This window comes from Mauremys reevesii, linkage group 6 (genome assembly GCF_016161935.1).
Source record: "Mauremys reevesii isolate NIE-2019 linkage group 6, ASM1616193v1, whole genome shotgun sequence".
Taxonomy (NCBI): domain Eukaryota; kingdom Metazoa; phylum Chordata; order Testudines; family Geoemydidae; genus Mauremys; species Mauremys reevesii.
The window spans coordinates 119,889,580-119,916,374 of record NC_052628.1 but is presented as its reverse complement, the minus strand read 5'-3'; the positions used below and the strand labels follow the sequence as shown (position 1 = coordinate 119,916,374).

At 42.0% G+C, this 26,795-nt stretch overlaps 1 protein-coding gene and 1 long non-coding RNA gene across 4 annotated transcripts in view; one reads left to right on the top strand and one right to left on the bottom strand.

Annotated features, from left to right (window-relative positions):
* Positions 1 to 26,795, top strand: part of RNF38 (ring finger protein 38) — a 194,306-nt gene that overhangs the window by 125,090 nt on the left and 42,421 nt on the right. For all 3 annotated transcript variants that reach the window (XM_039544538.1, XM_039544536.1, XM_039544539.1), the window contains 2 exons: positions 18,959 to 19,152; positions 23,867 to 24,080. In XM_039544538.1, coding sequence (XP_039400472.1) covers positions 18,959 to 19,152; positions 23,867 to 24,080 — 408 coding nt within the window. The remainder of the gene's footprint in view (positions 1 to 18,958; positions 19,153 to 23,866; positions 24,081 to 26,795) is intronic.
* Positions 22,632 to 25,180, bottom strand: LOC120408044. The gene is made up of 3 exons (XR_005600380.1): positions 25,056 to 25,180; positions 24,316 to 24,439; positions 22,632 to 22,946 (listed from the first exon to the last, which is right to left on the bottom strand). It is a non-coding gene; the product is annotated as an uncharacterized LOC120408044 (long non-coding RNA).

Here is a 26,795-nt window from a genome sequence, read left to right as displayed (position 1 = left end):
ATAACTTACAACCAGGAAACCGTTTTTTAAAATGTGACTGCAGTGGACCAGTGCCCTAAATGGTAGTTATTTTTTAATTTTACAGTTAACTTTTAAAAAAGTTTATTTGGTTTTGAACTATAGTTAAATCTTGAACATGTTAAATCTTGAACATGCAGTTCAGTATAACTTGCAGCTTATGAAAAGAATTGGCACTGCTAAAGCAACAGCAATGCCAACAGAAATCCAGATGATATTCAAGGTTTAATAAGTGACACCATTTGTATGCAAGGTACCAGTGTGTTCTGATGGTGGGTGAGATGAGGGGACACCTCATTTTACCTTTTTGGAATGCTTATTTGCTGTAAGAGGATGAGTTTTGGTGCTGAATGTCTTTTGTTAAACATTTTTGAAAGAATAACTGTATGTTCCAGAATATTAAAATGCTAATGTGTCATTTTTATGGGCATTTGAAAATGCAGTGTTAGGACCAGCCAGCAGAGGACACAAGTCCTTATGCTCATGACCCAAAGTGTCAGTAAATCTCAATTAAATATATAAACTAAAAATGATCTAATAATGAGACACAAAAAAGTAGATACTGTTGAGCTTTCTTGATATAACTGTTCAAAATGTGAACAATTAATTTTGAAATTTAAGTGATGCTACAGTATGCATCAAACAGAAAAGGTTACATTTTTAAACCATTTTATTTTATTATATGTACATTTTCACCTATTCTAATACCAAAAGAGGATTTTAATTCATAGCGATTAATAAGCAAATTGGCATATGTAAAGTGCTAATCTGGCACAATGAATTTTATATTTAGACTATCTGTAGTTAATGTTGTATCTTGATTTCCATTCCAAGTCTGATTTTTAGCTTCTTCATAACATTCTGTAAGCAAGACGTCTTTCTAATTACTGTCAGTTACATGTATTCCAGCTGGGGCAGATCTCTCGACCTGCATGCATTTTTATGCTTTTTCTGTGCAAGTCCTGCATTCCTGCATGGGAGTTGCCATTCTCCTGCTACCTAAGAATAAGCCCCAGCATGGATGGAGAATCCATTGATTGGGACTTGATTGCTTCTGCACTGTTATTAATCAACCTGATTTGTGCAGCTTTTCCTTTTGGTAGCACTGCAGAATGCTGCTCCCAGTGATGGGTAGTCTCGTTGTGTGGTAATGGCCAACAGAAGTGCTGAGTAAGTGGCCTGGGAAAAGAAAACAGTTCAGAATTGGCAGGAGCCACAAGCATGCTTTGCAGGGGAAGTACCGACATTGCTAAATCATATGAAACCTATGTCTACCCTACAAATCATGCAGCTACGCTGCTGTGTAGACCAGGGATAGGCAACCTTTGACACGCAGCCTGCCAGGGTAAGCCCCCTGGCGGGCCACGCCGGTTTGTTTACCTGCTGTGTCCGCAGGTTTGGTCAATTACAGCTCCCACTGGCTGCCGTTTGCTGTTCCAGGCCAATGGGGGCTGCAGGAAGGCTGCCAGCACATCCCTTGGCTTTAAGTTCACTTAGCTTGTTAACCAATTCTGACTTTTATGCCTCATTACGTGTAATTACTTAAAATCTATCTGTAGTTAATACATTTGTTTTATTATTTTTATCTAATCCAGCGTGTGTTTGGATGGGAGTGTTTGAGAAGCTTCATTTGAGGTAACAGGATTTATGCATATCATTTTCTGTTAATGAAATGGTGGACTTTTTATGAGCTTTTTATGAGCTTGTATTGTCCAGAAGGAAAGAGCTGAGCAGTTCAAGACGCATATTTCTGGGGACAAGTCTGGGACTGAGAATATGCTGATGTCACTGTAAAATAATTCAGGACTGGCTAGCTAAGAGCATTCAGATGACTGCGCTGGGAATAGTTTACATGCTAGAGGCTATGTGAAAGCAGACCAGGAGTGGTTGGTTGCACAATGAAGCAGTGTACAGTGCTCCCCAGGTTGGAGAACTGAGGCGACACAGTCCAGATTGTACCCTGGGGAATGTCACACTATGTTTTAGGTATAGAGCAGGCCTGAGTTGTGGAGGAGGAAGGGTTCGTTGGGGGATGGGAACCTGAGGGGGGGGGTGTGTGTGTGTGTGAGGGGTGACTGGGGAATAAGATGTAAGATAAAAGAAAATAAGCAACCACATAAAGAAGTAGAGCTAAAGTATGTTCCTTTATCAGACAATCCTATACCAGAAACAAGCCCAACCAGACAAAATTCCAGCAATGCTCCTGTTGTAAATCAGAATCTAATATTCTTCTTCGAGTGATTGCTCATATCCATTCCAGTTACAAGAGTTACAAGAGGTGCATTCGCTCCTAGCCATCGGAGCGATCGAGAACGTTTGGGAGAGGGAGAGGGGCAAGGGGTTTTATTCCCGTAATTTTTTGATCCCCAATTTTTTGATCCCCAAGTCGAAAGGGGGCCTCTGTCCCATCCTCGACCTGCGAGACCTCAACTCAACTCAACTCAACTCAACTGCTGAAGTTGAAGTTCCGCATGGTGTCCCTCGGGACTATTATCCCCACTCTGGAACAGGGAGACTGGTATGCCGTCCTCGATATGAAAATAAGCGTCCTTCATATCGCCATCTTCCCACCGCACAGACGCTTCCTCCGCTTCACAATCGCTCACCTGCACTTCCAGTTTGCGGTCCTCCCCTTCGGACTCTCTACGGCCCAAAGGGTGTTCACGAAGTGCATGGCCGTTGTCGCCGCCCACCTCCATCGCCGCGGCATCTCTGTTTTTCCCTACCTGGACGACTGGCTCATCAGGGGGGAATCGCAGGGCACGGTCCAGCATCATGTCGCAGAGATCAAAGACTTATTCACGCGCCTGGGCCTAGTTCTCAACGTAGAGAAGTCCACCTTAGTACCAACTCAGAGGTTGGACTTTATTGGCGCGACTCTGGACATCGCTCATGCCATTTTCCAACAGTGGGGCTTTCCCCATGTAGACCTGTTTGCATCCCGATCGAACCGCAAATGCCAGGAGTTTTGCTCCTTTCAAGGCCTGGCACTGGGCTCTCTGTCGGACGCGTTTCTCCTTCCATGGACTTGTCATCTGTTCTACGCCTTTCCTCCGTTTCCCCTCATACACAAGGTCCTGCTGAAGCTCCGACGGGACAAGGCACGTCTCATCTTAATTGCGCCAGCGTGGCCCAGGCAACACTGGTTCACCACGCTGCTCCGTCTGTCAGTAGCCAGCCCAATTCCTCTACCGCTTCACCCGGATCTTATAACACAAGATCACGGCACTCTCCGTCACCCAGACCTGCCGGCCCTCCACCTCATGGCGTGGCTCCTGAGTGGCTAGACCAGTCGGAATTGCGCTGCTCTGCTCCCGTGCAGCACGTTTTATTGAGCAGCAGAAAGCCTTCCACTCGCTCTACCTACATGGCCAAGTGGAAGCGCTTCGCTTGCTGGGCTCAAGCGTGCGATGCTATTCCTTCAGAGCTTCCGCTTCCAATGGTCCTTGACTATCTCTGGTCGCTAAAACAGCAAGGGCTTGCACTGTCCTCCATCAAGGTGCACTTAGCGGCTATCTCCGCTTTCCACCCCGGTGAGGGAGGGTATACGGTGTTCTCTCACCCGCTGACTACTCGTTTCAGAAAGGGCCTTGATCGTCTCTACCCCCAGGTGCACCACCCGATTCCCACCTGGGACCTCAATCTCGTCCTCAGCAGGCTCATGTCCCCACCATTTGAGCCTCTGGCCACCTGTTCCTTACTGTACCTGTCATGGAAAATGGTTTTTCTAGTGGCTATCACATCAGCCAGACGGGTCTCTGAGCTCAAAGCGCTCGTGGTGGACCCACCGTACACAGTTTTTCATAAGGACAAGGTACAGCTACGTCCACATCCGGCATTTCTCCCAAAGGTTGTGTCCGCGTTCCACAATAACCAGGACATCTTCCTTCCAGTTTTCTTTCCGAAACCTCACGCTTCCTCGAGAGAGCAACGACTTCATTCCCTTGACGTCCGCAGGGCGTTGGCTTTCTATGTTGATCGGACAAGGCCGTTCCGCAAATCCCCGCAACTGTTTGTGGCAATTGCTGACCGGATGCGAGGTCTTCCTGTCTCATCGCAGCGAATCTCCTCGTGGCTCACAGAGTGCATACGCACCTGTTATAACTTGGTTAATGTCCCTTTGGGCCATCTCACCGCCCACTCTACCAGAGCCCAGGCGTCTTCCGCTGCCTTTCTGGCACAAGTACCAATCCAAGAAATATGCCGAGCGGCGACCTGGTCGTCGATTCATACTTTCGCCTGTCACTATGCTCTGGTCCAACAGTCGAGAGATGACGCAGCCTTTGGCTCGGCGGTCCTGCATTCCGCCACGTCTCACTCCGACCCCACCGCCTAGGTAAGGCTTGGGATTCACCTAACTGAAATGGATATGAGCAATCATTCGAAGAAGAAAAAACGGTTACTTACCTTTGTAACTGTTGTTCTTCGAGATGTGTTGCTCATATCCATTCCACACCCACCCTCCTTCCCCACTGTCGGAGTAGCCAGCAAGAAGGAACTGAGGGTCGGGTGGGTCGGCTGAGGGGGGCGCTCAGCCGACCCACTGGGGTTGCTAGGGTAAAAGTCTTCCGACGAACGTGCACGCGGCGCGCGCACACCTAACTGGAATGGATATGAGCAACACATCTCGAAGAACAACAGTTACAAAGGTAAGTAACCGTTTTTTATTGCTGCTACTCCCCAACAGCCAAAGACCTGTTGGGATTCAGGGGTGAAGTTCCTGTCCCTTTTAGCTGAAACAGGATTACCTTTTGTATTTAGGTTCTCTTAGTGGTTTTGGAGAAGTACATTCGAATTTCTTTTTTCTTCAGTGTGCCCCCTGTTCTCCTGGATCCCTCAACTTTACCTCTCTCCATCTTCAGCTCAGGAAACTGAACAATTTGACATTCGCTGTCAGTCAGCACTCAGAAAATGGGAGCCATCTCCCACTTCCTTCTAGTGGGGACTGAGTGTTTGTTCCAGATGTCTTATTCCTGGGATCCAGTGGGCTGTGGTGGAGTGAGTATGCATGTTGCCAGTTTGGCCCGAGGTGGCTGAATCGCTTCGTAAAATTCCGGAAGTTGTGCATGCAGTGTCTGTTTCACTTAGCAGCCATAAATCCAGTTGGACTGTCTTGTATCTGTCGTCCTGAAGGAAGCATACTGTATAATAGTTACTAGCCTAGAAACAGTCACTTTATTCACAAACTCCTATACTTGCAATTTTATTCACTACCACAAGAACCTTGCTTTTAAATTTAAGTTTATTGCCTATATTTGCCTTTCTTAGTAGCTCCTTTTAAGGCTTATTTAGGGCTAGAACTTTGAGAGCATATTAAAAGGAAATGTCTGGTTTTATTTATAGATCAAGAGCTTTTCACCTGTCACGCTGAGATTTAATGATTGCACTTTTTTTCCTTTCACACCCACAATAAAGAAAAAATAAGTAGTAATGTTAATAAGTACATTGTTCTACCACAAAAAAAAAATCCTTTATCTAATTCGGTTTGTAGAAAAGATGTATATATTTAAAGACACTGGCAGTGCACTCTGGCATTATGTTAGATGTGTGATGGATAGAAAATGGATGGACTTTGTTCTTTGTGGTGGGTCCGAGGGGACTGACACTTTATATACAGTAAAGGGGAACATTAAAGACATGTAAAACTAAGAACATTGAGTTACGTTATGCAGAATAAAAATAAATAAATTTAGGAATATAGACCTTTATGCTTCATGATATAAACTCCTAGCTTCTTGCTAACTTTATTAGCGGTTGGTTTTTATCATAATTGTCCATGATATGATTTCTTATTCCAGCTGTGCCTACACTGGCAATAGAACGATACTTTTTTTTTTCTTTCAGAGGTGTTTCCTTGCATCCCCCTTGAAGACAAAAGTTTTGCTGTGATAAATGCCAGTGTGAACAGCAAGTTGTAGGCAGGAGTGTTCTTCTGTTGACAAGGCAAACGCCGCTCATTGAGGGTAGAAGTTTTTTTGTCGGCAGGAGACCTGACAAACAGTGGGTTCACTGTGTGACTTTAAGCAGTACGGCTGTGGTGGCACAGTCATGTCTCTAAAAGCTGTGTAGTGTAGACATAGCCGCCTTCTTCTAGGACACCTGGCACTGTCAGGGACAGAACAGACCTCTGGACTGGTGTGACCCAGTATGACACTATTCATTGCTGATTAATGGATATGATCCATAGTGAATGGCCTTATTCTACAGATTTTTTTCTTGAGCTAATCTTCACAAATATTTTGCTGTTTGCAATGATGTTGTATCCATGTTGGTCCCAGGATATTAGAGACACAAGGTGGGTAAGGTAATATCTTTTATTGGACTAAATTCTGTGGGTGTGAGAGACAAGCTTTCAAGCAGTAGGCTGTAGAGGTGTTAACCTCTCACTTCACCTTGTATTTAGGTGTGACATTCTGAATACCTTTCCCAGACCTGAAAAGCGCTGTGCAAATTTGAAATATTTTGCTAGCAGACCATTGTTTTCCTACAATATTGTTTTCAAAGACTAGTTTGAACAATGTTTTCCATGTATCAAAACTGTCTCACTTCTCAGTGAATATTTTACCTCCTGGGGGAGAGAAGTGCCTTTCTCCATCTTTCTTCTCCTGTTGCCCCTATGTTCTAATAGTGAGATCACAAGATCAAAAAACTTTGCAGGGACATGTTTCTGGCATTAATATCAGTAGTTTGTTTTTTTGTAGACTAGGTTTTTTCTGAGCCATGTGAGTGTGGCTCATCTTGTTGCAGAATTATGCACATTGACCAATACCAGTCAGCTGCCAAAACAGGACACTCTTGCCAAGAGTAAAAATGCACTCAGCTGTGAATCCTAGAAATGTAGGTGAAAAAGACCTGTTTGGAGGGGGTCTGAATACTCTCCTCCTCACAATGGAGGCCAATGTGCCAGAGATTAAGGGATTTAAACAGTTGGGTTTCTTGTTGAACCCGTGTTGTACTCCTGAGTTTGAGGATGGAGGAAGATGGAGTACATTGGCAGAAAAGGGGTACTCAGCTAGTGGTAATACAGGCCTCACTGGGCCATCATGGCAGGTTCATAGGAAGTGGCCAAGAAAAGCCAGGATGTCATAATTTTCAAAAATATCTGGATTTATCAAAAGGAAACTTTGTTCCCCACTGTGGTTTTGGGTGACCCCCACAGAACCACTTTTGCTATGGCTAATGAAGCCAGATACACAGATGTTGTCTTTTCAGCTGTACACCCTGCAGATGAGGGTGGTAATGCTGTTTGCTTCTTGAGACACAGGCACCTGCTCCATAAGACTTGTTGTTTGGATATTTTTCCTTATCTCTGTCACAGAGGCCCCCTTTTGAGTGTTTAAGATTTGTCCGACTCTCACCGCTGGCGCATACAAGATGGTGCACAGACATGCAGATTCTCATTTTCTGCTTCTGTGTGGATGGAGAAGCTAGGGTCTCCCCTTGTGATTCTCCCTCACTCACCTGAAGGAGGACTTTTAGCATGCTAAAAGTCCTCCTTTAGGTGAGTGAGGGAGAATCACAAGGGGAAGTACCAGTAGGGGAAAAGGTTTGTAAAGGGTTTCGGAGAGAAAGCCAGTGTTCCATGAAGCACCAGTGCTAAAACCAAAAGGAGGGGCGGAGGGGACTCCTCCTGATTTGGCGCGGTGTGCACTGTGACATCCCTTTTTTCATCTCTGACATCTATAAAATCAGTAGCAACAAAACAAGATGACTTTCAGGTTCCAGGAGTGATCTTTTTGTGGCAGAACCTTGCTTTCTCGGTGGAAATGTCTTGACTTGTGATGACGGGTCAGAGAGGAATGTGTAATGATTGAAATATTTGCCAGTTGCAGTTTTGCATAACATATGCAGAAGCAAAAATGGTATTCTGCAATGGAGTTAGGGGCAGCAGGACTTGGCACCACTTAAGTTCAGTAGGCCAGACAAACTGTTTTCACAAGGGCTGTCGCTTCTGTTAGCACAGCTTTGCTGTTAGTGTGCGGTATACATTAAAAATGCTGGGCACATAATTTCAAACTGATAGGGGTAAATTGAGGCTGGATCGTGTAGATCTGCAAATTAAATATTACCAGTTGTGTTTTTGTGAAGGCATTTCTTGTTCCCTTGTTGCTGCTTTCTCTGTCTTGTATGCAAGTTTTATCAATTATCCCATTGACTTGATTTGTATGGTGTGGTAACTACATATATTGATGGGGCAATAATCAGTAATTGCAGCTTCATGAAGTATCTGTGCTTTGGTGGTGGACTTCAGCTGTTTGTGTGTTAGTTTCTCATGATTTATTAACTTGTATTAATTAGGTTGAAGGAGTTTAAGGTCAGTATAGCAAATCACACCCCTATAAAGAGAACACAAATCATGCTGTATTTTAGTCTTTCGGAATTCACTTGTATAATAAGCATGGAAACCAGCTGCAGTGTCCAGTTAGGATAACCAATTTGGCCAAAGTGGCAGTAGGGGTTGTATAATAAGAGGACTTAATGCATGGCTTGGAGAGTCCAGTTTTCTTTGCCTCATTCATGTGATGGGTTGGAATATCTTTGGAATGGGCATAAGGGAGCTGGAAGGTTGGGGCAGTCCAATATGTGGTGGGGGTCTGAGTCAGTGGTATAGATTAGACAGGTGGTGGAAGAACAGGTGCAGGGCCTAGGTGTATGATAGCACAACTATCCCTTCAGCCTTTACATCATTAAATATTTCTCTCTGGAATTCAGTCCTCAAGTCCGATTTCCCTCTTGTTTGTGAAATAGTTCAGCATATGTTATCTTCCTGTCTGAACCTAGCCTGTTTACATAACATAAGTAGTTCTGGTCTAGTCCTCCCTGACCTGTAGCATTCTGTCAGACTTTTTTCATCTCCCCTTGGATGTCCAGGAAAAGTTCTTGTCTGCTTTTTAGTTTCCCTTGCTCTCTGGTCAGTGTTCCACCACTTGGCATCTTGTGCCTAAGGTCCCCACCCTCTTCCTTGCTCCAGGAATTCCTTGGTGCGGTACTGGTCACTACAGTGAAAAATAGAGAGGATGGGGTGTTAATTTATAGCCCTTACTTGTCGATACTTTGAAATACTAAGGAATGCAATAAAAGTAACCATTTCAGTTCGTTCTCAGTTCACATACCGTCCTACAAGATGTTAAATGAGAGATTGATAAAATTAGATTTCTCACATACAGGTAATAAGTGTGGGCTATAAAGGCGGATGAGGGGAAAGGATTGCTGTGAGTGTAGCCTGTGGAAAGGGACATTTTTGAGTCCCAGGAAGGGAAGCCGATTTTCTTTGAAAGTGCAGAGGGGAAGGCTGTTAAGTTTACATTCATGGGCTTATATCAGAAGCCCAGCTCTGGGAATGACCTGGTTGTGAGAGCTTCTGTGGGAGTGTACTGAAATATGCATTGCCCCAGATTTGATGGGCAGGCTACAACTGGCTTTTGTAAATGATTTGCAGACACAGCTTCAAGGCCTGGGGAGAAATATGGGCTAAGATTAATTGATATCTCTGAAGAAATCTAGCATGTCTTTGGTGTCTGGCAGCAGGTAGGAAGGGTAGAGCAATTATACCTTCAACCCTCGTGACCTGTGTTGTACTGTAGTTTGCTATCAAATTATACCCGACTGTTTTTCATGCATTAAATAGAAAGGTAAGGATGAAATATGATTGTAGGTAGATAAGAACAGCATGCTAACTAGGTGCCCCAGTCAGGCATGGGGGCTGATGGATAAAATATAATGCAAATGCTTTGTTCATAGTGGTTTTGTGAAATAAAATGATCTTGTGTTCAGTTTGCATATTGTGGGGTGATTCTGCAGGGATAAGACACTGGGGAAGATGTTTGGGATTCTAATGAAAACTTTTGCCTACATGCAAAATGACATCCACCCATTTAACACTGATAATGCCAAGCATCAGTCTTTCAGCATTGTTGTTTCCCAGATTTCTCCCTGACTCTGCTTGTATGTATTTAGGATTATGGTCACACCGATCTTTTCTCTTACATTTTTCCAAACTAAATCTCACTTTATTTTATACCCACATTTTGCGTTTGTCCTCTTCTATTTCCATTGTGATCGATGTTAACAACATTCTAATTTAGTAACATCTGCAAATCTTGTCATATGTTTACTCTTCTCTCCAGATTAATAAAGAGATTTTATCAAAGCAGTGCTAACATCAGTCCCACTGGTACTCCACTGTACACCCCCTAGCACCGTAGCATTTTTTCACTGCCAATCAAATGTAAGCTTAGTAGGAAGTTTGAGGGATTCAGTTACTATAGTGATGGTGGGCATACTACAAGTACCTACACAGAAACTAGATATTGTCATTTATCATTTTTTGTCTTTTAGTCAGTTTTCATTTTACACAAGTGATCCTACCCAAACCAGTGTGAATTTATATTTTAATTAGGATTGAGACCATATCAAATGCTTTATTAAAATACAAATGTAGGACATCTGTTTGTCACTTCCTCCACTAATTTCGTAGTTCTGTTTTTAAAAATCAGTCTCATCCTCTCACTTATTAATTTTATTTGTTTACTTATTTGGCTAGCACTTACTTGTATGTTTTTTGCTATCCGTATCTCCTTCATACAGGTCTGAGTGCGATTTGACTCATTTTTATCCTTAACGGCACTTTAAAAATGTAGGATGTTCCTTACCAGTAAATTCCCCTTACTCACCCTTCCCTTCCCCCAAAAAAAGAAAGTTTCCTGACTTTTCCAGGTTCTGGATCCTCCAGGCTGACAGATGGTTTCACCTGGTCAGCTGCTCAGTATAGTAGGATGTGACAGAATTGAATGTCTAGGTTACTGTTTGCATGGCGCTGTGGCCAATGAGAAAATGCAAGCAGGTATTGCAAAGAAAATGATTGTTCTTACTCTAGTGTGCCTTTCAATGGCATGCTTTTTAAAATCTTATCCTTCGACTAAGCTCTAAGTTATCCTCCAGAGGGACACTATATTCAGAGGGTGGAAATGGTGCAGTGTTGAGTTCTTTGTGTAATGCAGCTTATTTGTTTAAATTAGTTTATATGTCTGTGAGGGGTATTATAGTATTTGAGACTAAACTAAAGGTGGATGGAGGTTTTCAGGGAAGGGGACATTTTAACACTTCTGGAAAGAGCTATAGAAAGAACAATAGACGCATTCTAAGGGATACATCAATTCCTGAACTCGCTCCCGTCGACTCCGGAACTCCACCAGGGCGAGAGGCGGAAGCGGAGTCGACGAGGGTGCGGCAGCCGTCGATCCCTCGCCACGAGGACGCGAAGTAAGTCAACATAAGTTGATCTAAGATACGTCGACTTCAGCTACACTAGTCTCATAGCTGAAGTTGCGTATCTTAGATCCATTTCCCCCACCCCCAGTGTAGATCAGGCCTAAGGGAGTTGAAGAGGAGCAGACACCCTGTAAAGTTGTCACCTGTTGAAAGTCTTGCTGGATCACCTTGATTTGTCTGGGGTGGGTCCCAAGCTGAAAATACTTTCAGGTTGACAGAACATCTTTGTGTCAGGACTTGTCCTTGCAGGAAAAACTTCTAAAGATTGCAGTTTGAGGAAGCAGAGTGAAGGGGGAGTAACACAGTAACAGATACAAATAGAAGAGGAATCTGATCTTGTTCTTTGATTTGAACTACTTTTTGAATTCAAGACCAAACTTGCGTGGTCCTTGTGACAACAGGAATTAGGAATCCTTCTGAAACAGCACCCTTAACCCATGTGGAGAATGATGTGCATTCCATTGTTCTGTAGTGACCACCTCAGGCCAACTAAATATCAGAATTAATAGGCTCCGAAGCAGCCTCATAAAGCCCTTTCTAGACAGCATAAAGGTTTACACACTGCATGATCTTTATGTAGAATGGGCTATCCAAGAGGAACTCCCTGATTGCAGCCTTCAGCTACCTGAAGGGGGGTTCCAAAGAGGATGGAGCTCGCCTGTTCTCACTGGTGGCAGATGACAGAACAAGGAGTAATGGGCTCAAGTTGCAGTGGGGGGCTGTCTAGGTTGGATATTAGGAAAAACTATTTCACTAGGGGTGTGGTGAAGCACTGGAATGGGTTCCCTAGGGGAGGTGGTGGAATCTCCATCCTTAGAGGTTTTTCAGGCCCTTCTTGACAAAGCCCTGGCTGGGATGATTTAGTTGGGGTTGGGCCTGCTTTGAGCAGGGGGTTGGACTAAAGACCTCCTGAGGTCCCCTCCAACCCTAATTTTCTGATTTTTCTGTTATTAAAATCTACCTTTTATGTTAAACTTGTTTCTTGTTTATAATATAACCCAGTTTGTGCAATTCATATGGGGGGTTGGGGAGAGGGTAAGAGGCTGTGCATACCTTCCTCCACATTGAGGGAGGAGGCGGATTTCATAATTTGGGTCTGCACTCCAAGGGAGGTGGGCACCTGAGTGCTGGGGCAAGTCCCTTAAGCGGAGTGTTCCCAGAGTTTATCTCAGTGTTTGTGGTGTTCTGCAGTTGACAGTGGCCCTGTGTGTTAGAGGAGGTTTTAATAGCCTGGCTCAGCAAGACAGGTTAAAGGGGGCCCAGGCTGGCAGAACAGGCGAGTTCAGTGGTATCTCAGCACATCAGGTGGCATCCTGAAGTGGGGTAACCCATCACACCTTCCTTTAAAAAAAAAAAAAAAAAGATAAAAAGAAAACTTGGGTAAAATTGAAGGAAAAGGGACAGAGGAAGGACAGGAAAGAGGGTAGCTTTAATATTTTGCTGGCTAGTAAGTCAGCTGCCAGGTCATTGGTTAATTCAGTAGTTTGATAAGATCAGCTTTTCCTCACTGCTGTGCCCCAAACATCCAGATAATGTTAAAACTTCTTAAAGGAGCTCCGTTTACAGTGCTGCCATGTGATGTTGAATATCTGCAAACACAAGACTCTTGCCTTATCAGTACTCCAGGCAGATAACTTTCTTTTTTAAATTCAGATTTAGTGCTTCTAATTTTGTACAGAAAAATCTGAATTTGGAATATTTGGCTGTTAATTTCTTAAACGCATATGGCTGCCCATAAATCTTCATAAACTTTATTTTTTAGTCTCTGATGCAGGTTGCAATTTAATTACCAAGCCCTGCTAGGTTATGTGTTCTGATAGTGTAGTGCAGACTATGGCTGAGCTGTACGACTGCGAAGTGCAGGTATCTTCATCTATGCAAAAACTGACATAAATCAGATTTATTTTGTAAAACTCCATCCTTCCACTGAATAATTAATTCATAGTGGAGAATAAAATAAATATATTACACTATTTTATTGTGATTATGTTGAGGTCTAATATAGAAGTAGTAGTTTTATATAGTTTATAGCCCTGAATTTGCAGGATGAGGAATATTCAGGATCTGTTTTAATCTAAGATCTGGGATACGTTTCTTTTAAAAATAAAAACCTGAAAATTTTGTGAAATACAAAATCTTATATTAAAGAGACACTTGCTAAAACCAGTGAAAAACCGGCTCGTAATTGACAAAGATGTCAGCATCCATGTTGGTGTCCTGTCAGTAGCATTTTTGGCTCCTGTTGGTCTGTGAGATGAGCAATACTCCATGAGCAGTGACGATAGATATCTGCTCAAGTAGAAAATTTAGGGTTTCGCTGCAGGTTTCTCACAGTTTCTGTTATGTTCTATACGAGCTAAGCCAGGGGTGGCCAAACTTACTGACCCTCTGAACCACATATGACAATCTTCAGAAGTTTGAGAGCCAGGGCATGCCTGCCGGGGTTCAGGGCTTCTGCCTCACAGGAGGCATCTGCGGGTCTCGGGGCTTCAGTCCCGCTCCTGCTGAAGCCCTGAGATCTGGCAGGTGCAACCCACAGGGCTGAAGCCCTGAGATCCCCCACCCTGCTGGGTAGAAACCCGTACCCCACCACCCTGCTGCAAGGCAGAAGTCTCGAGCTCTGTCTCTTCCCCTCCTCTCCCTTTCCTCCAGTCTGGTAGGTGGAGAATGCAGGGGGGAGTAGAGGGGATTCCGGTAGCTGCACTTTAACTGTAAAAGAGCTATATGTGGCTCACGAGCCGCAGTTTGGCCTCCCCTGAGCTAAGCATTCATTTTAAAAATTGCTAATTTCTGATTGTAACGCCAGGATACAAATCAATGCAATATTGTCTTGAGTCTGCAAGTTGAAAATGAGGTACAAATGTCTCAATGTAATTCAATTTAACTGGTTGTCAGAAGATCATAATCGAATTCAAAGTTCAACGTAGTTAACTTCTTCATGTACTTTTTCATGTCATGTTTTCCTGTAGGAGAAACACCTACCTCTAATGGTCTTTATCCATTAAGCCTGGACATACCTGTCACATCTTTGATTCCTTTTATTTGAAAGATCTTTCTTTAGGAAGAGGCTTCACATTTTTAATGTATAAATATTTATTTATTTGGAGGCGTTACAGTGCTTAAAGTAAAATGATATTCTGCTGTATGTCATCAGTTTCTTTAAAAAACTCTCATGGGACTATGCAAATTTGTGTACAGAATTGTATAAACTATATTCAGAAACATTTATTCCATCTCTAGTCTGTCTGCATGCCAGTGCAGGCCTAAAAACAAGTACACTCAGTGGACTCAGGTGGGCTTTGACCCCATGACATCTTGCAGCCTAATCAAGGATTGTGGCCCTAAACCTACAAACTGGATAAGTGTGGTCCAAAAGCAGCAATCAGGCCTTGGCTACACTGGTGCTTTACAGCGCTGCAACTTTCTCACTCGGGTGTGAAAAAACACCCCCCTGAGTGCAGCAAGTTACAGCGCTGCAAAGCACCAGTGTAAACAGTGCCCCAGCGTTGGGAGCCCGGCTCCCAGCGCTGTAAGCTAATCCCCACGGGGAGATGGAGTACCTGCAGCGCTGGGAGAGCTCTCTCCCAGCCCTGGCGCCACGACCACACTCGCACTTCAAAGCGCTGCCGCAGGAGCGCTGTACAGCTGCAAGTGTAGCCATACCCTTAGTCTCTTCTGTCAGATATTGCCGCCCTGCTTGACTGCTGTCAGGAATTCACTCTCAGCTCTTCAGCCTCCTTTAGCCACATGGCCGGGGGAAGAGCCTATGTTGATCTCCTTCCCTCCAGGTGGGGTCCCTTAGCTGTCTTATTCTGTGGGTATTTGGAGGTGGTTCCCTTCTGCCTCCTAGCAGCATCTACCATCATTTACCCTAAATCTGCAGGACCCAGCTCTGCGAGTATGTGCAGGGGATCAGGGAGGCTGAGGCATCTTAGGCCTTGTTTAAGTTTTGTAACATTTTCAAGCTGTCACCTGGCGCACACACAACTACTAAGATACAGAAAGCTCCATGTAACCTTTACAACTTCAGGGGGAAAGGAGACCACATCAAATGTTATGACAATATTATTGTCTTGGTAAAAACATCTGCTAGCAACTTACCCTTTCTCATAAGAGCACAAAGATGAGCAGCGATAACATAAATCATACAGAATGGCTGTAAAAAGTATTCAAAAGCATAACAAATGATCGCGTCAACAACGTATCAGGATTTCACTCCAATTCATACTAAATAGTATAAGAGAAGGATGCATTTTACAAATGGGTTTAATTCTTTGCTGAATAATGTCATGACTCACTACTGGTGTGTCTACGTGATAAGGTATAGTGCACAGTTACAAGGGAAGGGATATAGATTTGCTAGGGGAACATTAATTGTGATTTTCCTGACTCTTGTGGATTTAATTTCAATCCTAATTCTGCCTTGGCATAAACTTCCACTTCTTTCAGTGGTAACATGGGATGCCTATCATGAAGTCTTTCTGGCATTGGTGCTTTGATGTATGAAATGTGCTTTGTTTTGTGCAGATGTTGTTTGCACTCCTAGAAATTCATGTTTGAATCAATGCAATCTTTTAGTTCCTGGCTTTTGTCGTATCAATTTTTAATTTATGTAACTAATAAAAATAAACTGCATCTTCCACAGCTATCGGGCCAATGTCATTCTGTTCTTGCTGCTTGTTTGGCCGCAGCAAAATCAGACAACGCAGAATGGACTGTCAGCAAAGGAGGTAGTCCAGGGACTCTGAGCTGGCCTGTTGAATATTGGCATGAAATTTGGGGAGATGTCAATGTTGCAACAAATGACATACTGTACAAATATAGCACTGCATTTGCCAACTTAGGGTATTATAGACTGCAAAATTATACTGTTTGTAGCTAGCTCTGCCATGAGTTCAGTGTAATTGAAATGTAAATAGATCTTAATTTGTATGGGATTTGTTTCTGCCACTAATTCCATGTTACTCTTTGCAATATGCTCTTGTAACCCTGTTACAATCATCTCATGAGAATTGGTTTCTTAATTAAAGCCAAGAAAAAGCACCAATGTTTTTTTCTTAATGACACTAATTTATGAAGAAGTTAGGATTTAGCTTTAGGTTATTTTTTTCCAGCTCAGAAAAACATAATTAGGTTTTAAAAGCATGCTTTTATATGTAGTTCAGAAAACAATTTTATCGTTATTTTCTTTCTAATGGACAAGTTGGGATGGAAATACTGTTGCTTAACATAGAAGGCAATTAGCACATATTATGGAGTTTGGAGTAGATATACTAAATAGTAATTTGGAATGATGAAGGGTAACCGCCTAGCAGCTTGTTAGTTTGGTACATCTCTGCCATCTCCTATAAACTCATGAGCTGTCTTTTGTGTTTGGAGTGCATCTCTTCAGAGACAAAATAATCAAAAGAACCAGTGTTCCAGGATAAATATGCTTTTTTGGACATTTGGAGAGGTAGGGGGTGAGGGAAGGGGTATTTAAGCATAAATTTAGTGCTAAGGAAAGGTGCCAGATACATGGCATTACCAATCAAAGTTTGTTAACCAAACAGTAGCTTGAAAACTCCCCACTCTCACCAACAGAGGTGAATACAATGAATACCTGTTACCATTCACTAGGCTTTGCTCCCTCTGCCAGCCTACTGAACCCTTTCATCTCATCCTCCCATCTGCACCTGTTTGTTTTCATATGGTTCTCTGTAGCCTCCAAGTGAGCCTGGCCTTTTTGCCCTATTTACCTATTGGTACATATACCTCTCTGGATCTGACCCACTCACCTTAAGCATACAAGTTCCTGTTTCCAAAACTGTCTTTGAAAACTCTTATTTTGGCCATGAACCATAGAACCCTGCCTTCATGACTTGCCTCATTCTTCACAACACTAACTTTAAACATAAATTTAAAAATCAAAGTAGGAACTCGAAGCATGTCAAAGGTACTGCTCAGGTACTGCTTACTATGCTTTTATGCTGCACCCTTTTCTCCTTCCTTACCTCTAGTAAAGTTAGGCAGTTGATGGTCTGATCTGGAAGAGGTTTTGAATGTACAGTGTTGAGGGAGGTCAAAGAAGCAACTAAATCAATGAAATGATGATAATGGGAAATGTCAATTACCCGCATCCAAACATCACAACGGGGCAAGGTTTAGGGAAATGGTTGCTTGACTTACTAGAGAACTTTTTGGAATACCTAGTCCTAAAGCGCACACAAGGAAAGGTGTTGTGTTTTTTTTGTTTGTTTTTTTACTCCTAACTTTTGACCAACTCCTGTATCTCAAAGTAATTGTAGACTTACAGCTATTAGTGATTGTAATTTAAGTACTGCATCCTCAGGGAGGAATTTCATATAAAAAATAAACCTGTCACACTATGCACTTAGCTTTAGAAAGGGAGATTGGGGAGGGAAAGGGAGCTGATCAAAAAGGCCCTGAAGTAAAAACTTAGAAAAGTAAAATCTTTAGCCTATAATAGATATGAAGACTGTGCATATCCCTAAACTGAAAAGGAAACGGGAAGGTAAAAGAGATGTGGTTAATTGTCAGAGATGGAGAGTATTCAAGCCAAACCAAGTATTCTTCTGAAAATGTAAATGCAAAATTAGTGAAACTAATAAAAATAACATAAATCATGGCAGATGAAATATATACATATGTATATTTTATGAAAGCAGGGATTTTTGAAGAGTAAATAGCCACAGAGATGCATTTTTAAAATATATGTGAAGCAGAAAGTTTGCAAAAGAATGAGTAGGTCAACTGGACTATCAGAGAGTAAAAAAAGAAACTGAGACAGACAAGGCTATAGCAGAGAAGCTGAATTTTCTCGGCATGAGTTGCCTTTCCACAGAAGATGTTGGGAGATAATTACCCAATACCTATTCTGTCAGGTAATAAAATTTGAGGTGGTGTCAACACAGGAGGGGTTGGAGCTCTTTGGCCTCCTGTAGTCAATTAGAATTCTTTGTGTCAGCAAAATAGGTGGTCAGATCAGGAAAAAGGTATCCAATCAGATAACTTTTTAAAGTAAAAATTACATTGACTTAGCTGACACTTTTGTCAAATTCTTTTTACACTTGTTAATTGCCAGTCTTGCGCTAACAAGTTAAAGGACAAGAAACACATCTGAGCTGAGTTAGCAGAACTAAAATTGGCTGCAGTACAAATCAGATGTCTAATAAGCTGTATAGTGATCATCCTCCTGGTGGATATGGGGTGCATGTGCTGAGCTAGACTTCCATATGGCAGACTATTTAATGATTGACAAATATGGATCCCATTGGCATGAAATTGGTGCTTAGCCAGCAACATTTTTGGAAGAGCCCATATATCAAAAAAAAAAACAACAACCCTCACTCTCTCGAAACAGACATTTTTTAGCTTTGTGTCTCTGGTAACTTTGTTTCTACCTCAACATTAGAATTTTTTTAAATACTGCACTGAATTCTGTAATAAAAATGATGTATTTGGGGTGGAGAAGCCATAAAATAATTGTAGAATCCATTGCCTTCATGATGTGACAACTAGATATTTAACTTCAAGTGGTATTTTGTTTTGAATGTATAGAGTCTACTTCAGTTTTATTTCCCCACAGATGTAAACTGCAGTAATAATACAGAACAGTGTGTCTGGGGTATGAATCACTCAGGTGCGTTTATTTTTTACATTTGCATAGAGTGAAGATAGTCCGAGTCCTAAGAGACAACGCCTTTCTCATTCAGTCTTTGACTATACAGCAGCATCACCAGCCCCATCACCGCCAATGCGACCATGGGAGATGACATCAAATAGGCAGCCTCCTTCAGCTCGACCCAACCAACATCACTTCTCAGGGGAACGATGCAACACACCTGCACGCAACAGGAGGAGGTAAATGGATTAGACTGTGGAGTGCTTTCTTGCTAGCTTGTCTGCTGATTCAGGCGAGACCTTTTTCAAGGCAGCAGTGATTCATTAGCATTAGAAGTGAAGTATTCTTAGCAGAAGACTCCTAGTTATACAAGACTATATGATAAATACTACTTTTGAAAGCTTTGTTGATAAACATTTGCTATTATCACTGCTGAAAACTGGTATTGGAAGTAATTCATGAGGTCAATGTACTGTCTTCCTATAATTTCGTGTGGACATGTACAGTTGTAGAGGGAGAATTTCAGTAAGAATCCGTTTATTGCTCTAATACTGTACATTACATTAGTGTGTTGTACACACACACACAATGTGTCAGAAAGTCAACCAAAAACTAAAGATTCCTGTTTCTGGACAGGCTACTACCCAGGGCCGGCTTTAGGCCGATTCCCCTGAATTGGGCCCCGCGCCCTAAAGAAAAGCGCCTAACTTAGGTGCCTTTTTAATTTTTACTCATCCAGCGGCGCTCTGGGACTTCAGTGACGAGTCCTTCAGTCGCTCCAGGTCTTCGGCAGCATTTCAGCGGCGGGTCCTTCATTGCCGCGGAAGACCCGGAGCGAAAACCCAGAGCGCCGCCAGGTGAGTCATCCCTGCTGGGGCCCAATTGAAACTATTTGAATCGGGCCCTGCGCTTCCTAAAGCCGGCTCTGCTACTACCAGTAGTAGTAGACTAATTATTTTTATAGTGCAATAAATGTGCATGACACTTACAACTTTGTCCTTCCCTAATAAACGTACAATCTAATTTAAAATGAGAATGAATAAAACAGACAAGGTTGATGCAAGTAGTATCATGTGATTGCTTAGATGTGTGGTGCATGTATTGCAAGAGTTTACATTTTTATCTTAGTTTAGTTTTGGGCTATGGTTCATAAGCCTCTTTGAAGCAGAGTTTTTAGAATAAGCTCAAGTAGTCATGGAAGAATAGAGTTTTGGGTGGCCATGTTGAACTGGTGCCTGCACCAGTGCGTTGTAAAGCTTAAAAATAAAGACCTTTTCACTATTCTAGTTAATTATCGCAAACACAAGCGTTTGCTCTCTCACAATAGGTTTTGGAACTGTTTTTGTCACCTAACACGAGCTTAAAAAACATTTCCCCATGTTCATTTCAGAAAAAGTGATTCATGACGTTCTCCAACTTTAGGGGAAGCCATACATTTTTATGAATGCAAAAAACAGGCTTTCGAGACCAGAAACAGACCCTCTTCTATCCCCAAAGTTAAAAATTGTCTATTGGCATTCTGTTAGTTTATTGAAGCTGTAGCACATTGTTACTTATTGTTAAAGAAGTCTTTAGGGTCACAAGTCCTGGAAGCTTTGGGTCACAACTTGCAAAATTATATTTGTTTTCATACAGCCAGCAGTCAGAACTAATAATGCGAGTCAATGAGTTGATTTCTTGGATTATTGAGTAGAGAGAGGCAACATGGTCCAGTGGATAGGCAGTTGTCCTGTGACTCAGGAGACCTGTATTTTATTCTCAGCTCTTCAACTGACCTTCAGCTGTGAATCTCTGTTTTGCCCTCTTGTCCTCTGTCTTGTCTGTTTAGACTAACCTCCTCAGGACAGGAACTCTCTGTACAGTGCCTAGCACAGTGGGCCTCAAACTTGCATGGGGTTTCCAGGCACCATCGTAATACAAATAAAAAGTAAATTACTAGTAAAATAAGCTCAATAGGCTTTTACATAATTCTGTTGTAGCCTGATTTGTTGTGTTAGTAATGTTGATTTAATTTATTTACTTACTTGTATTTTATTTAATTTTAATTAATAATAATAATTATTATGGATATTAGTATGGGTTTTGGCTCGCCAATTTGTTCGATCAGAAGATAAAGTTTATTCTGAATTAGGCTTTACAGAGTTTATTAAAGGACCTTTGGGGGTATGACAGGAAGCTTACACTGAGACAGATATAGTTCTAAAGACCTTTTATTAAAATTAATGAAATAGTAAGCAAATGGTTAGAAGTACAGAGTTACAGTTGTATTATTGTTGTTTTAGAGATACATATGATGATGCAATATTATGTGCTGCTTTTTTTTAATTGTTTATTGTTAATACTTACACTTTGTTTTAATAACCTGGTGTTAGAAGATACGGGGCCACATCTGTGGCAGTTCCGTTTTTACACCTCTAGCGGAGGAAGCTAAATGCAGAACTGTTAAAGCTGTTTAATCTTTAACTTAACTTAATAAATTTTAAACTGAAATAAGGTGTAGGGAAACCAAGCTTAGCCTAGTCCCTTAAACTTACAGTCTGAAAAGAAATAAAGTACGGCCTATTAATAGTTAATAGCCGTAGTAGATGGGTAGCATTGTTGAAGGTGGAGGCAAATTAAGAGTAGAAAGGAGTATCTATTGGGTTTCTGGGAACCGGGCGGGCAGAAGGAGAGGATCTACAGGACCTCAGAAACCCACTAATTTCGGGGGACAACTAATAAAAGAACAGGGACAGGAGTGCGGTCAAAGGGTCATAAGAAGGGAGCCTGACGGGGACACCGAGCAGAGAACCCCGGACAGCGCCCACTGCTCCTCGAAGGCATCAAGGGAGCCAGTGGACGCCGCCCAGAGGAACTCTGCCCAGATACGTGAACGGACAGAGGATCGGAACCAAGCCCCACAGTCACAGGAGTCTCCATTGGCCAACCTCCTCTCCCTGGTTGCGTAGATGGCCATTTTAGCCAGGGCGAGGAGGAGGTTGTAGATAGGTGGGTAGATTGTCTCTCTAATGACGAGATGCATCGCCTTTTTATAGAGCATTGGTCGGAAATCCTTCCTCTTATGCCCAAATTTTATTCTTTCCCCACAAAAATGTTAGGGTACACTTACCCCATAGGCTAATATGTATGTGCGTATAAATAACAGGTGTGTATGCATTTGTGGTGTACTTGTTAGGTCCGTAAAAAAACTCCCTTTGCCATTGTTTATTGGTTTAGGCAAAACATTTGCGGGGTGTTTTGTTTATTTTTACTTTTTTGGGTAAGGGTCCCAAAATGTGCTAACTTTGCCTTAGCTTAACATACAGGGTTTTGGCCTGTAGGTCTCTTGCATTACAGCCAAACTATATACATTTATAAGCCTATTACATCAAATACTTAAATTTGTGTTTAAAAAAAAAAATACAAACAAGCAAATTAATCCTTAGGGCTACACTGTTTAAAAGTGAAGTTAATTTGCCCTTCTTCTTCTGATGAACTTCCTTCAAGTTTTATCAGGTTCAGACTCAGTCACTATGTATATCCATTAATCTGTTGCCCATGTAACACAACCTGTGCATGCTCTGACTGGAGACTGTTTTGAAGCTGTCCGTCACCAAATGGCTAGCAAATAAATCAGTACTGCCAACACCAAGCATTTAAAAAAAAAAAAAAGCAAGATCTCAGAAAATCTTGATTCAAAATAAGCTTTCTTTGTTAGTCTGCCTTCTTCCCTCTGCAACTCAAAAATCAGCTGTCGTCCCAATTTGTGATTTATTTAGGTTTGACATTCACCCTTATGTACACAGTGGACGCAAGGGTGGAATTCTCTCAGCTGCAGGGAAAGGGTCTGCACGGTTTGCCCTCTACTATTTGGGAAGATGGAGCTGCCATTTTTCCCCTTTCGTCCTTTCCCTGCCACACTCCAGCTTCCATCCCCATTCTTCCTGCCTCCCCTGATGTATAACATACCACCTTCCTTCTGCCTTCTCCTCAGTTTTGTACCCTCATGTTCCTCCGCATCAGCTCCATGGCAGTAGCTCTGGTACTCTGCTCCCTGATTGAGAACATTAAAAAAGTTACTGGGGGGGCGGGGGAGAGAGAGAAGAGTACTTATATTGAACAGCTCAATACAGTGAACAGGAATCTCCAGTTACAGACCTCTGTGATTGTTGTTACTGGCTAAGAGTTGCATGCATCCGGTTATATTTATTTGTTACTCCGTTTCCCCAATCTTGTTTCATTTCTTTGGTCCACAAGTTATGCCTTGTCTTTTAAGTTTTTAGAGACAAAGACTGTCATTTACTATTTTTATGTATTACCCAGCACAATGGGGCCCAAACTGGTTGAGGCCTATGAGCCCTACTGCAATATGAATGTTAAGTGCACATTGTGACTACTTTGCATGAAGCATTCCCAATAATTGCAAGTTAGTCATCTGCTAGAGCTACACATCTGGAGGTTATCTCAGAGTTTCACCTAAGGAAAGGGACATTTCTTTGCAATTCTGACCTGTATCTGAATGAGTCAGGGATCCTTTGGGGAAAAAAGGTATGTGATCATATCCTTGTAGACTGTATCCTCATGCGTACGTACAAGATTGCACAAGCAACCTTAATCCTGGCATTTTCTAACTTTTGAGTGCTCGACTTGGCAAACTTCATGTTCTTTTAATGTATCTTGTGTATACAATATCTGTATAAAAGTGCTTATGTTAATTTAGCATATGCTGGTTCTCCTGACTGGCATATTTTGGTATAATCACTGTATCCTGAAATAATTGCATCTATACTAAGGCTTTTATCAGTATACCACTGTCTTTTTAAAAAATAAAATCACATCCCTAGCTGACATAACAATGTTGACGGAACTGTCTAGTATAGACTTGTCCTCAGTATTGGATTATGTCTGATATTGTTTAAGAAAGAGGCCTGTGGCAATTTGTGTGACATGTCTTCCCTTTTAATGTGTTCCCAGTCCTCCTGTTAGACGCCAGAGAGCGAGAAGGGATCGCCTGTCTCGACATAATTCCATTAGTCAAGACGAAAACTATCACCATCTCCCCTACGGACAGCAACAAGCAATAGAAGAGCCCCGAGCCTTCCACCCACCGAATGTATCCCCCCGTATGTTGCACCCAGCCGCTCATCCGCCACAGCAGAATGCAGTGATGGTCGACATTCATGAACAGGTATGAGAATGTTGGGCTGAATGTGCTAAGGACACTGCATTTCTCTAAGACTTTCAAAAACTCCAGGTAGTTGGCATTGAAAATAGAACACTGTGGTAACTACTGCTGGCAGTCTGTTGTGGCAGTTTCTTTCAAGGGTCATAATAGTGCGCTAGTAACATACAGCAGTGAAAATACCATAAAATATTGGTGATAAAAAAAAATCAAATAAAGCCTAACAGAGAGTGAAAGTTACCGATTTGGCCAAGGCAGCCGTCGGCACAGTTCCAAAGGCCTTTTTGAAACATAATTTTTCTGCTTCTGAAGTGAATTTATTTTGAGAGGAGGTGTGGTAGTTGTGAAGTAGTCATTCATAAACCCTGAAATAAAATACATATCTTTAGCTCTAGGTGCTTTTACAGGATTCAAGTAGACAATATAAACATAGAATTCACAATGCCTTTATGTGGATAGAATCTAATAAATTCCTGTCCTCAGCCCCAAATCTGTTACTCTAACTCTCAGCCCACTCCCTCCCCTCCCCAAATGCCCCAGAAAGAAGTTAATCTTTGCAGCATATCCTAAAAGTTAAGTTTTTGGATTGAGACACCAAGAGGTGGAGCAGTTTCCAGAATCAAGGACCCTTTGGAGATGTCGTCCCACTAGCATAGCCCCACCCTGTTCACATCAGAGGGCCTATAGCCCAAGTGCATTTGTTGACTGCAACTACATAGCATCACATGGGGAGGGAGTTGGCCTGTCAGGTAGCCAGGTCGCAAACTGTTCAGAGCTTTACGTTAAAATTAATGCTTTAAAACCCTGTCTGTAAACTAATGTGGTCAGTGCAGATAAGGGATCACTGTGCCAAGTTCTCAATAAGCAGACATATACATTGTGCACCTGTGAACTTTGGGTGTACAAGTTTAAGCTAACAGTCCTTTTGGCCTTCTCCGAATTTTCCCTTATGTCTGATAAGTGATCAACTTGCTGGAGCACCTCAAAATGAACACCAAATTTATCCTCCCACTCTGGATGATGAGATTTCATCAGGGCATGTCTGGGGAAAAACGGGTCCCACAGCACTGCTTCTGTGCCCTCTTGGCATCTTCTATGACCAGTGTGTCAGTGTTGCCAAGGTCTTGTCGCCATGGTTACTTGGTTACATGGTTACTTACATGCTGGTCCTTGACACTGACTCTACTTGACACTTCCTCCTGGATGCCATGGTTGGTCTGAGAGAAGTAGTCCTCTCCTGACTCACATCTGGCACTGCCGTCCGTGCCTAGAAATCTCTGCTAACCCTGCTACAAGAAGTCTGCAGTGATGCCTGAGCTAAGTCAAAGGCCACTTGGACTATCTTCTCACAATGTTTTTGTCATAGAGGTATGCAAGACTGTCATCTGTGTAGTGATATTTGTTTGGTTCTGTAGCAGATCAGGAGAGCAGTTGTCTTTAATTTATATTAGGGCTGTCAATTAATTGCAGTTAACTCAAGCGATTAACTCCAAAACAAATTAACTCGATTTAAAAAAATTAATTGCATCTTTAATTGCACTGTTAAACAACAATAGACTACCCATTTAAATTTATTATACATATTTTTGGTTGGTTTTTCTACATTTTCAAATATATTGATTTTCAGTTATGCTAACAAAGCATGAAAGGGCATACAGATGTTTAGCATATCTGGCATGTAAATACCTTACAACGCTGGCTATAACAGTGCCATGCAAACACCTGTTCTTACTTTCAGGTGATATAAATAAGAAGTAGGCAGCAGTATCTCCCGTAAATATAAACAGACTTGCTTGTCTTAACGATTAGCTGAACAAGAAATAGGGCTGAGTGTACTTTGATTTATTTTTTAGTTCAGTTATATATATAAATAAAAATCTACATTTGTAAACTGCACTTTCACAATAGAGATTGCACTATTCATAGAATCATAGGGACTTCAGGAGGTCAGCTAGTCCAACCCCCTGCTCAAAGCAGGACCAGTCCCCCGACAGATTTTTACCCCAGTTTCCTGGCCCCCTCAAGGATTGAACTCACAACCCTGGGTTTTTAGCAGGCCAATGCTCAAACCACTGAGCTATCCTTCCCTCCCGTACTGTACTGTACTTTACTTTACTTGTATGAAATGAACTGAAAAATACTATTGTTTCTTTATTACAGTGCAAATATTTGTAATAAAGTGAGCATTGTACACTTTGTATTGTGTGTTGTGATTGAAATCAATATATTTGGAAAATGTAGAAAACATCCAAAAATACTTAAATGGTATTCTATTCTTGTTTAACATTGCGATTAAAACTGGGATTAATTGCGATTATTTTTTTAATTTTGCAATTAATCGAGATCCATTTTTTATATAATTTGACAGCTCTAATTTGTATTTATTTCCACCTGTGTACTGGTTTGTTCCTGCTTGTTAATTCCCCAAGAGCGGGATCTAGGCAAGCAATTCATGAAGGAAGAAGAGGGGTTTTTCAAGATAATTGCCTTTTATGGATCCACACTCCTTATCTCTAATTCTTTCCAGCCTTTACTGGAGATTTCTGATATAGTGTAAGAAACCAAGCAGTGGTTGGGGCCCTCTTGTCTTTTACACCCTCGGGTTTGAATGTTGAGTTCTAGTAGATGTTGCTAATTCCCAGCCCTGGGCATTTTCAGACCAGGAGTGTGGGTCCTTAGTGGCAGTTACCTGTAATTGTGGTGCTTTGAGGTATGTAACCT